Here is a 17,382-nt window from a genome sequence, read left to right as displayed (position 1 = left end):
CTGGAGAAGGAAATGGCAACCCACTCCAGTACTCTTGCCTAGAAAAATCCCATGGACGGAGGAGCCTGGTAGGCTTCAGTCCATGGGGTCACAAAGAGTCGGACACAACTGAGCGATTTCACTTAATAACCTATAAAGGAAAATAAACTGTAAAAATATATATGCTACTGAACCACTTTGTTGTACATTTGAAACTAACACAATATTGTAAATTAACTATATTAGAATTTAAAAAATTTAAAAATCAGGGGAGGTATTGTCTGTGACTCATTGAAGGTGTCTAATCCCGCTGCCCCTTTAGGCTTACCTGGTATGAGGATGTTTTATTTTTTAAAAAATGTTTACTTATTTGACTACGCTGGGTCTTACTTGTGTCATGTGGGATCTTCAGGCTTTGTTGTGGCATGCAGGATCTTTAGTTGTGGCTCATGAACTCTTCATGGCGCCATGTGGGATCTAGTTTCCTAACCAGGGCCCCCTGCATTGGGAACATGGAATCTTAGCCACTGGACTACCAGAGAAGTCCCTGAGGATGTTTTAATTTACCCTTCCATCTCCTTTACTTTCATTCTGGATGTGCCATGGTGATTATTCTTCAGGGGAGGAGGAAGACTAGTACATCTCTCAAGCTGGGTTGAGGTCCAGCCCTATGATAGGGGTCAGGTTTTCCTACTCTGGACTCTCCCCTGCCTCCTGCTGTGTGGGCACAGATTATGCATCTTCAGGCCTGGAAGGGTCATGGGAAGGAATGTGCCCACCAGCAGAAACTGACCACTGGGAGACTCACAGGCACCTTGCAACGCTCATCTCTCCTCTTGAACTTCAAGGGAATCTGAGGAGCCTAGGGAGTCTGAGGAGCTTGTTCGGTGGGTTCCCCCCTAACTGTCCTCTTTGCCAGCTTTGGAGGGCTTCTCCCACAAGTCACAGCCTCTTAAGAATGTGCTTTCTTCCTAAAGGCCTGTCTTGGGCTTTCAGAGGAAAAAGAAGAGAGATTAGTTGGTTTTCTCAAGCCTGAAGTTGCTCTGATTCACAGGGCAAGGAGCTTTTAAACTATAATCCTTAGGGGTTTTGGTGTGTGTGTGTCGGGGGGGGCGTCGTGAGGGTACTTTCCGAGACTCTCCATATCCTTTTTTAACCAGAATTATCTGCAACAAGATGCTCCCTTGGCAGGGTATGCAGGAGAGGACCAGCAAAGACTGCTAACTTATATCAGTGTCTTGTGAAGCCTGGGACACGAGCCGAGGGCAAGGAGGTTTCCCAGTGCCACCTCAAAAGCTGTTTGCTGAACTGAATTGAAACATCTAATAATTCTAAATGCTGGCCTTCCTAGGCCATAGTGATTTAATGATTGCTTTAATAAGATCTATGTTGGTTCTGGTTGCGTTCTTTACATCCCATCATTTTGAGTCTGCATTAATTTTGGATACTTCCCTAATGTTAGTTGTTTAAAAAATAGTGTTTGCTCTGTCCTGCATTGAAAATTCAATTTCTATGAAAACCTGACTGTCATAGTTGCTTTAACTTGGGACTGTTTATTTTTATGGACGTTGGCCTTCAAGAGTATGGAGTGTTGTTGGAGAATAGTTGGAAGCTGAATTTGGTTGTGTGATCTTGTTCCTACAAACTGTCAGGCTGGTGGCTGGACACAGGATGCCTTTATTTCATATCTGATTCATTCAGAGCGTGAGAAAATAAAAGCCAAATGTGAAATATCTTCAATGTGTTCAGCTTCTCTTAAGTTTATTTTTATTTCCTTTCTCTAAGAATTACTCATTATTTCTACAAATGCCATCAGTTTTATGGAGGTGAAAACCCAATTTTAGTTTCCTAACACTATGGATATGAGCAGTATTGTCTTCTATGTCAATGATAGAATAATTCAGATAAATAATTCAAGATGTGGGGAGGTCAAGACATGAGAGGGGGAACTGAGAAACTGGTAAGTTACCAATGTATATTTATAGATTAAAATGATAAGTGGCTAGGATTTTATGACCAACTACAATAAATCTAATTATTCTTTACAGCTGTCAAGCGGCATTAAATAGGTTAACTGTATGTTCTTGGAAGAGTGGTCAATTTTGCCCACTTCTGACTGAAGCTCAAAGTTACTGTAAACAATCTGACTGTAGTGGAGTCGAGTCCTGATAATGCCACTTATGCCACAGAATCTGGGCCATATGGTGTGTGCATAAAAGGAAAGAGGACAATGATCAGCTCTGAGTGTGCATGTGTGTGATGTCAACACGTCAGACAGTCTGTGTGACTACAACTACAGGCCGTATGATTCTCGGGCAAGAAGTTATCATAACACGAGTCTTCTAATCTGTATCAACATAAACAAGTCATTCTTTCAATTCTCTCTGTCCTCTGTATCAGGCTGGTATCAGGTTGTCTTATTACTTTAATATTTACTTATTTATTTGGCTGCTCTGAGTCTTAGTTGTAGAATGCAGGATCTTCGATCTTCATGGGGACATGGGGAATCTTTAGTTACAGCATGTGGGATTTTTTAGCTGCAGCATGTGAGCTCTTAGTTGAGGCACATGGAATCTAGCTGTCTGACAAGGAGTTGAACCTGGGCCCCCTGCACTGGGAGTCTTAGCTACTGGACCACCAGGGAAGTCCTTGTGTTAGGTTATCTTGTTTTTGCACTCTGATGAACAGACATATAGACTCTTAAAGTTGGAAGGGAACTTTTAGAAGTTTGCTAGCCTAATCACCTGCATAGAAAAGGACTCTTTCCTACAGTCTCCTAAATAAAGTGATTATTCAGCCTCTACCTGAATAAGCTGGAGAAGGAAATGGCAACCCACTCCAGTATTCCTGCCTGGAGAACCCCATGAATGGAGGAGCCTGGTGGGCTGCTGTCCGTGGGGTCACACAGAGTCAGACACAACTGAAGGACTTAGCAGCAGCAGCAGCACTTGAATAAGCACTTCCAGTAACGAGGAACCCATAGCCTCACAAAGAAACACATACCAATTTTGGATGACTCTAATTTTTAGGATGTTCCCCTTTAGTTTTGGTCAAAATCTTCCTCTCTGAAACTTCCTTAGCTATGACTTTACAGGTCTGTTGCATGGCCTGGATCCTTCTACTTCAGGACAGTGTTTCATAACTATGAAGACCATCAACTCCCAGTGGAGTCTCCTTTTTTCCAGTTGAAATATTCCAAAGTCTCTTGCAGTGAATGCTCTTGTTTGCTTTGTAGAGAAACATCCTCTCCTCCCTTCCCACTTGTTGAATATTAAACTTCTTGAACCTGTGGATCCTGGAGGTTCTTCTTCCTTGGAATTCCACAAAGTCTGATACGCCTTCTCTGAGGAAAGTCTCCTTCTTCTTTTAAGTTCCAGTTGTACAATTCTGAGTTCTTTTCTTGCTCCTCTATATCTTACTTTTCTTCCCAGCATCCTTGTACATCAAGTACTGAGCCATTTTCCTTATCTTTACTCCTTTACAATTATTGTCACTCTGTCTTCCTTCTTGGATTATTTCTTCCATTCTCCTTTGAAAAAGTTTAAATTCTTCCATCATCTGGAAAAAAAAGAGACACTCTTTAGGTCCTTTTCTTTTTCCTCCTGCCACGAAATCAAATTATAGTTGCAGCCCATAGAACCGATGAGTGCAAAATGACCAAGAGCAACATAAAGTCTTTATCCGTTCGGTTCAGCTGCTCAGTCGTGTCCGACTCTTTGTGACCCCATGGACCGCAGCATGCCAGGCCTCCCTGTCCATCACTCTTATTTTGCTTGGATGCTGTCAACCCAACTAGACTCACATGTGTGACTCTGAGTATAGATGATTCGTTGGGTGTGTATCACCAATAAAGTCTCTGAGTATGCAGTTTGTTGATGTGGGCTTAAGCAGAATTACTGCCAATGGTAGTTTAAATTTTACCTGCAAATGATCCCAACCTTATGGGTCTCATTCTTCTCTCAATACTACAGAACTTTTACTCTTTACCATGGAATATAACCACATAAATTTGGTACTGCTTATTGTCAAGAAGGAACAAAAAATGAGAGAGGACATGTCCTTGGCGTTCCTTTCCTTTATTTTTCAGATTAATAGTATGTCAGGGGGAATATTTAGTTCATCCAAGGTTACACCATTAATTGAGCAGCTGGTCAGATACTGTTTCCACCAGACCACTTAGCTAGGTAACTCTTTCGGCTTTAGGAGAGAAGGAGGCCTAAACTGTGGCATTTCTGATCTCTAATGTGTGTGTTCATTTTTTCTGTTTTACCACTTAGCACTGTGCCTGGTATAGTTCTCAATAAAAGCTGGTTAATGAATATTTCAAGTTTTTTTTTTCTTTTTGAAAGTTGGAAAGATGTTTAAAGAGAAAAGACCATATTGAGTAATAAGGAATTCAATATAACTATGGAGGTCAGATCTTGGGAGAAAGACACTGTGAGGTTTGTTCAGAGATAGATAAAGCATCTTGCTGGGTGTCATGGTGCCTACAAAGGACGTAGAACTCAGTCCAATCTCAATGAGTTTATAATGGGATGAATATACTTGACACTGTATAAATGGGATAAAAATAGAGAAAAGGCTGCATCATATGAAAAAAAATTAACTTCCAACCCAAGGGAGAATGTAATCAATGAGGAGCTCAGAGAAGGGAAGGTAATGGAAGGCTTGCTATTTTGGTGGAAGGGTGGTAAGTATAAGTGAGACACAGGTGTGCTCCAAAACAGTATTGTTCATTGAGTTCCAGCCACAAGTGGCAAACAGTTCACAAACCCACAGTCAGCTGAAGTTCCTGAGACGGAGGAGATTAAGAATGTAAAAAAGGGAACAAGAGTTTATCAGGCACATTTGTTGTTGTTCAGTTGCTAAGTCATGTCCCACTATTTGTGACCCCATGAACTACAGATGGAGAAGGCAATGGCACCCCACTCCAGCATTCTTGCCTGGAAAATCCCATGGATGGAGGAGCCTGGTGGGCTGCAGTCCATGGGGTCCTGAAGAGTCGGACACGACTGAGCGACTTCACTTTCACTTTTCACTTTCATGCATTGGAGAAGGAAATGGCAACCCACTCTAGTGTTCTTGCCTGGAGGATCCCAGGGACGGCGGAGCCTGGTGGGCTGCCGACTATGGGGTCACACAGAGTCGGACATGACTGAAGTGACTTAGCAGCAGCAGCAGCAGAACTACAGCGTGCCTGGCTTCCCTGTCCGTCACCATCTCCTGGAGTGTGCTCAAACTCATGTCCACTGAGTTGGTGATGCCATCCAACCACCTTATCCTCTGTCACCTCTTTCTCTTCCTGCCCTCAATCATTCCCAGCATCAAGGTCTTTTCCAGTGAGTCGGCTCTTCACATCAGGTGGCCAAAGTATTGGAGCTTCAGCTTCAGCATCAGTCCTTCCAGTGAATATTCAGGGTTGATTTCCTTTAGGATGGACTGGTTTGATCTCCTTGCTGTCCACGGGACTCTGAAGAGTCTTCTTCGGCACGCAGCCTTCTTTATAGGGCACCTCGTGTGTGCTTGTGCTCCATCCTGTCTGACTCTTTGTGACCCCGTGGACTGTAGCCCACAAGGCTCCTCTGTCCATGGGATTCTCCAGGGAGAATACTGGAGTTGCCATTTCCTTCTCCAGGGGATCTTCCCAACCCAGGGATTGAACCCGGGTCTTCTGCATTGCAGGCAGACTACTATATATTAATTCAACAGATTCCCCGAGCACCTGCTCCACGTCAGGCAGTGTGTTAGATGTGGGGATTCAGCAGAGATCAAGGATCAGTGCTATCTTTGCACTGGAGTGTCAATTCAAGAGTAGGCCAGGCTATGTGCTAGGAACTGGGTGTTCCAGATCCTGGTTTCCTTGTTTAATGAATTTTACGGTAGTTTCTTCTGCTCCACCCAACACCAGCCTTCTTCAGAGTCTCTGTCTCCCTCAAGCCTAGTTCTGTCCCCCGTGGACAGGCTGGGATCCCCATGGATTGGTGACGCCACCCGCCGTTGGGTGCTCAATGCACATTCCTGCGGTCACTGCTGAGCAGGGTCCTGGGGAAAGGAGCGCAGTCCTTCGTTTGGCTTCAGACTTTCCACTTTCCTTTTAAAATGTCTGACTGACATAGTTAGTTCTCAATAACTCAATATCCTTAGCCTGAAAAGGACCCAAGGCTCAGGAAAGAGGTGCCCGCATGTGTTTGCTATCAAACACAGATCATTGGCAGCTCTCCTCTTCACTTCTTTCTCTGGTGGAAGCACCATGCATTAGAGGGTTCAGGGTCTGGGGTCGGCATGGTGTAGAAAGGACAGCTCCCTGGCCCTCGCCCCCATGTGTTCTAAGTGCCATGTTCCCTGGTCACCAGGGCCAGCCTTGGAGCCGTGGAGCCACGTGGCCTGAGAGCCGGCAGGGCCAGGGTGCAGAGGATGCGTGTGTGCCTCGTCCCTGTCTGTGGAGGGTTGCCGTGTGCACGTCCTGCTCTGCAGTTTGACGCACGTCAACATCAGACAACGGTCTGACAGGACCTCTGATCTGTCATAGACCATTTTACAGAACATGAGTCAACTAGGGCCTCTTTATGGTGAGCTGAGCAGTTTCGTTAGTTCTTACTCTAAGAATGAAGCTTGTAGGGTCTGCCAGGTCCCCCTGAGGATTTGTCCTTGGGCTCTGCAGAGCCCCGAGGGAGAAAGTCCCCTCCATGTCCCCATGGTTCCTTCCTTTCTGATGAATGCTTGCTCTTCTGCTCAGCGGATGCCTCTCAGGCCCTGGGGGGAGATGAGCCTCCTTTCTGCGGAGACCTTTGGCTGGACTTCTCTGACTCTCCCAGAGGTGAGAGACCGCGGTTCCTGAAGCCTCAGGCTTGGCACCGGCTCAGCCGTGGTGGATCCAGGACCCTGACCTCCAGCCTCATTCCATCTAAGGGCCTCTGTGTCCCAGAGCGACCTCGTGGGCTCTCCCTCTGCCTGGCTCTTCACAACCTCTGCCACGAGTGATGTTCGTCCTAGACACGAGCCAGTGGATTCCTGAAAGGGGCTGTGTGGGCTCTGCTCTCCATCTTTGCCCTGGTGTCGGCCTGGCGGCGCTCTCCCCTGTGGTCTGGGCAGGGAATGATGATGAGCCAGGGCTGCTGTTGTTTTTGTTTTGTGATATTTAAAGCAACCTAAGCTCTCATTACTGTAATACAGTACATGCCTTGGGCTGGAGGGAGGAGTAGCGTCCCTCCCGGATCAGGGGCAGTTCTGTGATGTTGCAGGGAGCCTGGGAAAGTATTTGGACCCTGGCTGACAGAGTTCAGAGCTCCAGGGCTGAGAGGGGCTGCAGAACTCCCCCACTCTTTCTCCTCCCAGCCCCCTCCTTTGAACCAGGAGGGAGCTGGGCCTGCTCAAGGAAAGGAATTGCTCAGACTGGGGCGTGGTAGTGGAAGGGTTGGGACTAGAAAGCGGGTCCTGAGATGGATTTGCCATAGTAGGTACAGCTTCTGCTTCTGCCCTTCTCATTAATTCAAGATCCTTTTGAGGCCCCGAACTTCATTTTGTATCTGTAATTTTGTATTATGTTTCTTAAGCAAAGGGGTCCTTCCAACTGTCTAAGTTTCAAGAGCTACAGAGCCACCCGTCACCGCCCAGACCTTTCTGCTACACTGGACTGCCTGTGTTTGTGAGGAGAAGGGGCGGACGGGAGCCCCGAGATCTCACTGCTGTGATGCTGAGTGCAGCTCTGAGGTCAGGCACCTGAGAGGCTCCAGGCCAGCCAGTGGGAATCAAGGAGCACAAGCTGCAGGCAGGCGCATCCGATCTCGTAGTCTCATTCCTAGGCATGTGTCTGGAGAAAATTCAAATTAAAAGAGATAAAGGCACCCCAGTGTTCATAGCAGCATTGTTTATAATATCCAAGCTACCAGGGAAGCCCCAAAGACATAGGAGCTACCTTAAATGTTCATCTTCAGGTGAGTGGATCCCGAAAATGTGGTACATTTACACAATGGAGTGTCACTCAGCCATAAAAACAAATGAAATAATGCCATGTGCAGCAGCATGGGACGGACCCAAAGATTATCATGCTAGGTGAAGTAAGTCAGAAAGTGAAAGACAAATACCATGATATGTCTTGTATGTGTAATCTAACATATGATACAAATGAACTTATTCACAAAACAGAAGCAGACTCAAAGATATAGAAAGTGAACTTATGGTTACCCAGTGGGAAAGGGGGTAGGGGAGGGATGAATTAGGAGTTTGGGATTAACAGGCATGCACTACTATATATAAAATAAATAACAAGGTCCTCCTGTATAGCACAGGGAACTACATTCAATATCTTATGATAAACCAGAATGAGAAAAAACATGAAAAACCATATATACATGTGTGTGTGTGTGTAAATCACTTTGAATATAACTGAATCACTTTGTTGTACACCAGAAACTGACACAGCATTGTAAATTAACTTTACTTCAGTTTAAAGAAAAGGTGGAGTCCAGGGGGATGGCCTCCTGAAGGCAGATTCACTTGTGGTGGTGTGGTAGAAATCTTGCAAGTGTAGGAGAGCTGAACATAACTTTGTGCCCAGTGACAATGAACAGTTTGACTGGACTGGGTGGGGAAGGCATGCCAGAGTCCAGCCCCCAGACCTCATCAGCCTTGTGGTAGGTAACCGTATATCGAATGCTGCTGCACTTGCCACTTGTGTGATCTTGGACAAATTATCTGTTCTCTGTGTTTCTGTCTTCTCTTCTGCAAAGTGAGGATAATAATGATAAAAACTTCAGAGAGTCGTTATGAGGGCTGAGGAAATTCATGTAAAACTGAGCATATTGCCTATTGTATAATATGTGCTCCAGAAATATTTACTGTGGCTCTCATAAGCGCTGAGAGGTAAGAAATATCCTTGCCCTTTGGAACTCACAGTTGCACTGAGGAGACAAGATTTTCCCACGTATATACGAGCCCAGTTAGGAGCTGTATCAGTCAGGGGACGGTATCTGCTATGTTACGGGGTATAGATGCAAAGGAGTCAAGAGAGGAGATTCCATTTTGACCTGGGAGAAGTGCCAAAGAGGAGGTGAGAGACTAACTGAGAAGCCGGTGCACTCCATCTTCTCAGGTGTCAGCAGGGAGATGGACAGGGTAACAGCCACTCCTGCATCCTAAGGACCCCTTTGGACATCTGCTCATCTGCCTAGCATGCTCACCGATGGTCTCCAGACTATGCTTTGAAAATTCAAAGAAGGCATGACAAGGTCCCTGCCTGCAAGAGCTCACACAGCCTAGTGGGGAGGGGCGTACAGAGAAATATTGCTACTAACAAATGTTCTATTCATATCTATATATATCTCCAAGGCTATCATCTGAGGCCAAAGGTGGGTTGGGTCAAGTCAGATAGGTGTTCAGAACATGAATTTGAACAAAAGCATGGATCTACTTGGTGAAAACGGACAGCTTCAAAGGAGCTGGAAGGTGTGCGTCTTTCTGCAGGAGAGGTGGAGTTGATGAGAACTTTCTGAGACTGAGAACGGGGAGGCTTTGAGACCAGGATCAGGCACGCTTTTGGTCTCTTGCTTGTCCTTGGCAATGCAGGGGTTAGGAGCTGAGCTAGGAAGTGGGGAGGATTAGGCCCGGTAGGTTGGAGAGAGGAGGCTCTTTACACATCAGGAGTAGGTGCCAGGCATTGGTGACGCACAGGGAAACTTCCTGAAGTCAGATGAAGTCTGCAGATGTTTCATAGCCTTAAATACACTTATATTTTCTGGTTCAGAGGCTTCCAGTGAAAGTAACATAGAAGGGAATGTCCAGCTAGCAATACGAAGGAAGCATGAAATGCAAAGGGTTAGAGGCCAGACTTCTCATGATCAGTGACCTTATTACTTTGGCAAGGAGCTGCAGGTGAGGAGGGAGTGACTTGCTTGAAGAGAAGGGAAGGAGTCAGGAAAGGAGTCCCAGGCATTTGGTCCTGATCCAACTGCTGAATGAAACTTTTGGGCTCTGGGGTTTGAGCGGGGACTCTTGAGCTATATTTGTCTAAGGTGGTGGGGCCCACTTTACGTTTAGTGTCTGTATGTCCCCATGACAAGGATTGCATAATATCCCATCTTCTGCTTTGCTCTGCCACCCCTAAACTCAGAGCAAAGTGAGCAGATTAAGTTTATCACTAAGCTTCAGTCCTTGCTGCGCTTGTTTTTCTTAAGACTTTTGAGTAGAAGACCTTCAGTTCCCCAAAAGGGTCTATGAGGTGTCTGAGCTTGGTCGTGATGGCAAACAAGCTGGTCAGCGCTAAACTCCTCTCTTTCTTTTTCTCAGCCTTGAAGGTCTTAGTGAGCCTTCGCCTCGTTCATTGGCCAGGCCATTCAAACTTTGCAGTTTTTCAGAATTCTTTTTTTATTTTTCCTTCTTGGTCTTTCCTAAAGTCCATTATAAATCCAGGCCCACTTGTGTTATCTCCTCCTCTATCACACCATCCCTGTAGCTATGACCTGCCATGGACTTGCCGGCCTGCTGTCTTTGTTTTTCCAAATGTCTGTATGTGTGAGCCATGTAACTCTCCCGATGCTTTTTTGTTGTATTGCCTCCAGGTGACTCAACCTGTACTCGGCTCACAACCGATTTTCAGTATATATGTGTCACCTCAACTGCTGAGCTTTTTTTTGTTCCCGTGCACCATTCTATTCACAGTAACACTTGTTGTTATTCAGCCGCTAAGTCGTGTGTGTCTGCGACCCCATGGACTGTAACACGCCAGGCCTCCCTGTCCCTTACCCTTTCCCGGAGTTTGCCCAATTTCATGTCCATTGAATTGGTGATGCTTTCCAGCCATCTCATCCACTGCTGCACTCTTCTCCTTTTGCCATCAATCTTTCCCAGCATCAGGGTCTTTTCCAGTGAGTCAGCCGTTTGCATCAGGTAGTCAAAGTATTGGAGCTTCACAGTCCTACTACTAACAACTAAATGCTAATGCTATCTAAATGCTAATAACTTACTATCTCCCAGGCACCGGTGCTATAAGTCCTTTACGTTCATCATCTCTTTTAACTTTAATTGTGACACCATTTTCTACTTTTATCCATATTTCATGCTTTCCAGATCTATAGAAAACGTGTCCTTCAACCCAAAGATCAATTAGTATCTGGCTGAAGTGCCTGACCTGTATCATGGTTGAAGTTTTCACTATAGAATATGGTTGCAAAGCCCTAAGAGGTGAAATTCTTGCTTCCTCCTTCAGCTGATGGTCTCAGAGAAGGTGAAGGATCTCCATTCTTTTTGTGGCAAAAGCACTGGTGTTAACCCTTGTATTCGGGAGTCCCTGAATATGTTATGGGAAAGACACCTAGGTCCCTTTGCTGAAAGGGGAGATGCTGGCTGGTGGGCCTCCTGCAGGCACCCGAAGCAGGGTTCACTGGCATCACACCTAATCTCTTCTGAGGCTCAGGAGGGTTTCTTATGGATGGATGAGATCAAATTTACTTTACATTGATTGGGCCTATGCAAATTAATAAGCAGCCTGATGGAGACATGTGTTCTTAAGAGGCCAGCACGACCATGAACCACAAGAATAAGGCAGCCCTGGTGGAAATGGAATGGCTGGGACCAGGTCTTGGCCCTCGTGGCTTTGGGTGGCTGGACTGAAAGGTCGTTGGGGCGTGTACGCTCTCACAGGGAAACAGAACAGCGCTTGATCTAGCAGCAGGATCACGTCACTGTCCTGCCAGGCATGGCCACAGCCCTGCCCTCCTCAGCCCCAGGCTGGTTTGTGCTGTGCTGGTTCATAGTTAAGTGCCTGAGTCTTCCGTGACTTGTGAATGACTGTACGTAAAAGGTCAAGTCACTTTCTCCAGAGACAACGTCACTCATAGGATGTTCCCAGCAAGGTTTAGTGTGCTTGTCAAAGGCAAGGAGTTTGTACTGGCGCTATTGCCTGTTTTATGACCTGCCCATCGACCTGCAAGTGTTTCTGAGCACCCACTGTGTAGGTGTGAACTGATGCACAGAGGGTGATGAGTGGTTTTTGCCTGTAACTTGCACATTTATTGAGACAAGGAGATGTACATAGTAAAAATAAAGTAGGAATTCAAATATCTGTGAAAATATATGAGCTGGACATTGTTCTAAGTACTTTTTATGTAATAACTCATTTCATCCTCACGACACTCCTACAGAATCTAGGTTCAAGTGTGTGGTCAGGTCCACATAACTGGTGCAGGATTCAAACCTGGAAAGTCTGGCTTTGGACCCGGTGGCTGGGAAGGAGTTGTTGGAGAGAGACCCCTCTCAAACATGGGGTGCAGGGACCCAGGGGCAATAAGAAGGGGTGATATAGTGAGTAAGATGCTGCTTCCAGATTCATTACCAAGCCCTCAAGGGAAAGGCACGTTATATGTGGATGGTTGGTCTTTCAGCCCACCTCTGGGTTTGATGAGAGAGCTGTGTCTCTTGCTCACCATTGTTTCCATTTTACCCCTAGACTTTGAGGCAATGGGCAGATTGCTGACGAATAACAACGAGACAGCATTCAAAACCCAGTACTTAGGTCTGCAGGAAGCTGTGCCTTCCTTACCCAAGGAGGTTGTTCCAGTTATTTTTTGCCATGTGATGAATCACCTCACAACTTAGTGACTTAACAGACAGCAATCATGTTATTGTTGTTATCGCTTCTGTTTCTGGGGACTGGGCTCAGCTCAGCTGTCTTGCCCACGGTCTCTCCTGGGATTGTAACAGTTGATGGCCGAGGCTGGAGTCACGTGGGTGCCTTCCTCACTCTCAAGTGTGTGAGTCTCTGCTGCTGCCAGCAGGGACCTTGGTGATGGTATCCGCCAAAAGACCTGTGCCTGGCTTCTCCACGTGGCCTGGGCTCCCTTATTGCCTGGCAGCGCATTCGCAGGGCAAGTCTGTGAGAGAGCCCAGTGGATGTGGGTTACCTCCTGGGGCCCAGCTCTGGAGTTTCACAGCCATCACTCTTCCTGTTTTAATTTTGTTAGAGGCGAGGCACCCTGTTGAGCTTGTATTCAAGGGGAGGGAAATAAGATGCCAGCTTTCCATGAACACATGACTGCATGTCACGGATTTGTGGACACGTTTGAAAACAATCACAGAGATTTTCCAAATAACTTCACTCTGGTTTAAAGAGATCAGTTACGGAGACAGACGGGGCCTAAAGCAGGTGTGTGTGCTGAGTTTGAGGAAAGAAAAGCAGGAGGCCGGACCAAGGGAGGCAGTGTCGTCAGAGAACCCATGCTAGCCTGGGTGACCAGAGGCCTGGTCCTGCCTCTGACAAGCTGTTGCCCACACGGAGGCCTCTCTGCTTTGGGGGCTGATTGACCTTCCTTACCTTTAACCGCAGAGGATTGATACAGTTGGGTTTTCGGGTACCTTCAAGCTTTTGTGGCTGTGAGTCCATAATTTTGAGGACTGATATCTTTATTTCATAACCTCTAAAACCTTCTGACAGACCGTCAGTCAGCCCTCCTGCTAACCTTCCTGGGCTCAAGCTTGCCTCCAGGCAGTCCTCTGCTCCCCGGGACGTGGGTCAGGGGCCTGAGGAGCCTGGGTAGAGGGTGGGATGGGGTAAGAGAGTGAGGGAGGCGGGGTGGGGAAGGTGCTCAAGCGCGGGAGCCTGGAGGTCAGGGTGGAAGTAAAACACCCTGGTGGGGAGCCGAGGCTGCAGGAACTTGGTGAGACTGGAGGCTCTGAGGCAGATTCAGCAGGCCGTGGGTACTGAGCTTCTAACAGAGCCTGCCTTCACTTTGTATCAACCTTTTCCCTCCCTCCTCCTAATCTCCTGAAGGCACTCTAGTGATTATATCCTTGGAAAGGATGGCAGACAGATGCTGTCCCACTGTGGACGTTCTGTGGTCCCTCTGCCCCGGGCAGGGGGAGTGTCCTCGCACAGGGCTCTCACTCAGCGACCTCTAGCTGTCTCCATTTTACAGGTGACAGGGTGAGGAAAGCAAAGCCCTCTTCTAACGAGGGCAGGAACACGGCTGGCTGCGTCATCCCCCTCTGAGCAGCGGGGGTCACCTCGGGTCATCTGGGGAACATCCTGTGTGCTTAAACACTTACAGACTGGGCCGACCCAGGTCTTTGGCTCAGCCCTGAGCAGCTACGTTTTGAGAAGCGAGAGATTGGGACTCCCAGAGGAAAGTTGGGAATGAGGAAGACATCAGCAAATCCTTGGGAATCAATATAAAACAGGAGGATGTTTGGTACAGTGAGGGGGTGTGTGTGGCTCTTCCTCTGCCAAAACTAAGCTCATTTCTGCATATTTGTTTGCTGAGTATGAAATACTCCAAAGATTGCGCTTTTTATTTGTTGAATCTGAAATGAAAAATGACTCAGCAGAGAGGAAAACAAGCCTTGAATGCCCTGAATGGCCCCCTGAACGAAAATTTATGGCCGTAGAGCATGTGGCTTCTCATCTCCCCTCCAGGCTCTTCAACACACACATGGGAACAAGTATACCATGCCCAACTGTGCACACACTCCACCTCAGATTGGTTCCTGTTTGGCCTAAGTCCCTTTATCTCATTTCCCTTCCCACTCCAGCCTTTCCAGGGCCCCCACCCCTTCCTACAGGACGGTCTACCCGAGTTTAGGTGGAGGGGCCCTGGCCGCAGGCCATAGCTGATTTTCTAGGAGGGCAGGCACTTCCTATCTGGCTCCTTTCACAGGCTCAGTGTAAAGATCCCTCAGGGAAATCTGAGACTTTTTATTTTTCCATCAAGTGGTAGTCACCTCAGATTATCTCTAGCTTTTGGACCTGGAAGGATGGATTATCTGGGAAGAATGACCATCTGCCAGACCAGATGTTGCCTGCTTGGTACACAAGCTGTATTCCTGGAAAGCTGAGTATAAACTGGATTTAGGTATACTGAATCATATTCTGAATTACTGGAAGGATTTTCTATCAGAGGAACTTAGCAGCAGATCCTTTTGTAAAGTGAAGCAGTATTTTGTAATGTGGAGACTCTCTCCATGATTTATGACTTTGGTAAGTAGATGGAACATTTTTGTATACTGAATGTTATTTTAAATGTACTGTGTGGAAACTTGTTATTCAAAGGTACTCAGCACCGAAGGCTTGTTCAAAGAATTATTGTGTAGTGTGGATAAACTTTTCATGATTTATGAGCTTGGCAAGTTCAGACGTATCTTAAAGTGGGATATACCTCTAGCTCTGCTTCAGAGAAAAAGGTGATTTTTGTTAACAATCAGATTTGGTGGGGGGGGCGGGGGGGGAATGAGAACTCTACTATCTCTCAGTTATAGTCACTTCAGAGGGACTTGGGAGAAATAGAAATAGAGGTACTCAAATTTTCCATTTTTTTTTTTAGGGCAGGAAATCCTAAGGGTGGCCTTTTTTGCCTACTTTCCGTGTTATCACCAAGGGGAAATTATGGTGCTATTTTTTCCAAATAAATGCAGCTAACTATTATAGCAACACTTACGAAACTGTTTCTTTTTATATTAAATCTGTATCTTCTGAATAAATATCATCTATCTACCTCCTCATCATCTCTTGTCTGTCTGTCTGTCTGTCTGTCTACCATCTACCAGTCCTATAGCAGGAAACAGACACTGCAGTATGGCTTGTGTAGCCCTGGAATCTGTTGCTCCACCAGCACAGAGAGCCCCACACTCTGAGACCCCTTGGTGTGTGAGCTGTGTGACAGACCTCAGCTTCTTGTACACCCTTTCTCTCTCAGCAGCTCAAAGGTCGCTTCAGCACTCATCTTCGGGGCTCGATCTTCACTCACTCTCCTATTGGAGCCCCAGAGTAGAGCTTGTGCCTGGGAATGTGGTATGACTCTCGGTCAGCTTTACTGAGCTATAAATAACATACAGTGTTGTGTAAGTTTAAGGCATACGGCCTGCTGATCTGATACATTGATATGTGGCAAAATGATCATCATCATAGCTTTAACTAACATCTTCATTCTGGCATATAATTTCCTTTTTGTGGTACGAATATTTAATATCTATACTTTGGTATAAAATATAGTATTATTAGCTACAACCACCATGCTGTACATTAGATCCCCAGAACTTATTCATCTATAACTGTAAGTTTGTACCTCTTGATTAATATTTCTCCATTCTAACCCACCCCCTTCCCGTGATAACTACAACTTTGTTTCTCTGAGTTTGGCTTTTTTAGATTCCACACATAAGTGATAGAATAAGGTAGGAAATGGTCCAACATTAAAAAAAATTTGGCTGCACCCTGTGGCACTTGAGACCTCAGTTTCCCAACAAAGGGTCAAAGCCACATGCCCTCCCTTGGAAGGTGGAGTCATAGAAGGCAGAGTCTTAACCGCTGGACCCTGGGGAAAGCCCCTGGTCTAACTTCCTACGGTAGTTGTGAAAGAAGGGGATTACACTTTCTCAGTTGTGTTTAACCGGAAGCTGCAGGAGAGACAGGGCTGACCAGGAGGGAGCCCTCCCTGCATAAAATCTCCACAGAACAGGATGGTATCAGGCAGGATGTGCTGGTGACTCGCCCTAAACGGTGATGTGGTCCTGACTGTTTCAGAAAGAGGCCTTTGGAAACTCACCCAAGTACAGAAATAACTTGTAAAAAGTTTGATTCTAGTTCCTTTAAAAAAAAAATTCCTGGTAATTTCTGGCTATGACCGTCACACTCACATCTGCCTAGCGTTCCATTTACTTCCCCGTTTTCCTGATGGCTTGGACCCACAGCCTGTCTCAATCCTGGGGTGGGCAGTCCTGCGATGGAGAGTTAGCCATCTACCATTGGATCTGGGAGGTCCTGAATCACGGCTCCTTTGGAGTCAGTTTGGAGTGTTCCAGCCAACTATCCAGCTTGGCTAGGGTGGGGAATTTTGACTGTCAAGAGGGAAGTGGGGTTTTCATTACACAAACATATGCTCTCTGAACTATATAGTCTTTGATGTTCCTGGAAACTATTGGGCTATGGGTGAAGTAACCCTGGCCAAGGAGTCAGAGGAACTGGAAGAGTCTTCCGTCTCTTTCTAGTTTTGTGACCCAGACAAGTTAGAGTTAATCGGATTTTGATATATAGGGAAGCAAGATCCCTAACTTTAAATGACTCGTGATTTGGCTTGAGAGACAGACATGTAATTCAGCATGATGAATGGGGTCCAGCAGCCAGGTCAGGTAAGTCTACCTAGGTTGTGAGTAAAGTGACTTAGGCTTTTACTTTCCTACTTTGTGAAGGGGGGGTGGTAATCTTTCCTTTCAGGTTTGTTGTAAGGCTTGATGATGATTCATTTGTAAGTTCTAAAAAAAAGAGAGAGAGAGAGAGAGAAAGGTTTAAGTAGCAATTTGCAACTGTTTTTTCTTCTACTCTATCTGCAAGATATAATGCTAATAAATAATATCTCTCAATACCTCAAGTGATTCTCAAAACATAAGATAGGTCACCCCATACTTTGAGTCTGTCGGATA

At 46.1% G+C, this 17,382-nt stretch overlaps 1 protein-coding gene across 5 annotated transcripts in view; it reads left to right on the top strand.

Moving 5' to 3' along the window:
• The window catches only part of DDR2 (discoidin domain receptor tyrosine kinase 2), a 172,849-nt gene that overhangs the window by 75,471 nt on the left and 79,996 nt on the right, over positions 1 to 17,382 (top strand). Inside the window, exon 1 of one of the 5 annotated variants that reach the window (XM_061120229.1) lies at positions 14,719 to 14,944. The exons of 3 other annotated variants lie outside the window; for them this stretch is intronic. In XM_061120229.1, coding sequence (XP_060976212.1) covers positions 14,936 to 14,944 — 9 coding nt within the window. In that variant the 5' untranslated portion in view covers positions 14,719 to 14,935. Of the gene's footprint in view, positions 1 to 14,718; positions 14,945 to 17,046; positions 17,092 to 17,382 lie in introns of those variants that run through there. One more of the 5 variants, XM_061120228.1, reaches the window with a different exon arrangement.

The sequence above is a fragment of the Dama dama genome, chromosome 20 (genome assembly GCF_033118175.1).
Source record: "Dama dama isolate Ldn47 chromosome 20, ASM3311817v1, whole genome shotgun sequence".
NCBI classification, from domain to species: Eukaryota; Metazoa; Chordata; class Mammalia; order Artiodactyla; family Cervidae; genus Dama; species Dama dama.
The sequence above is the reverse complement of the archived record's forward strand: the minus strand, read 5'-3'. Positions and strand labels throughout refer to the sequence as shown.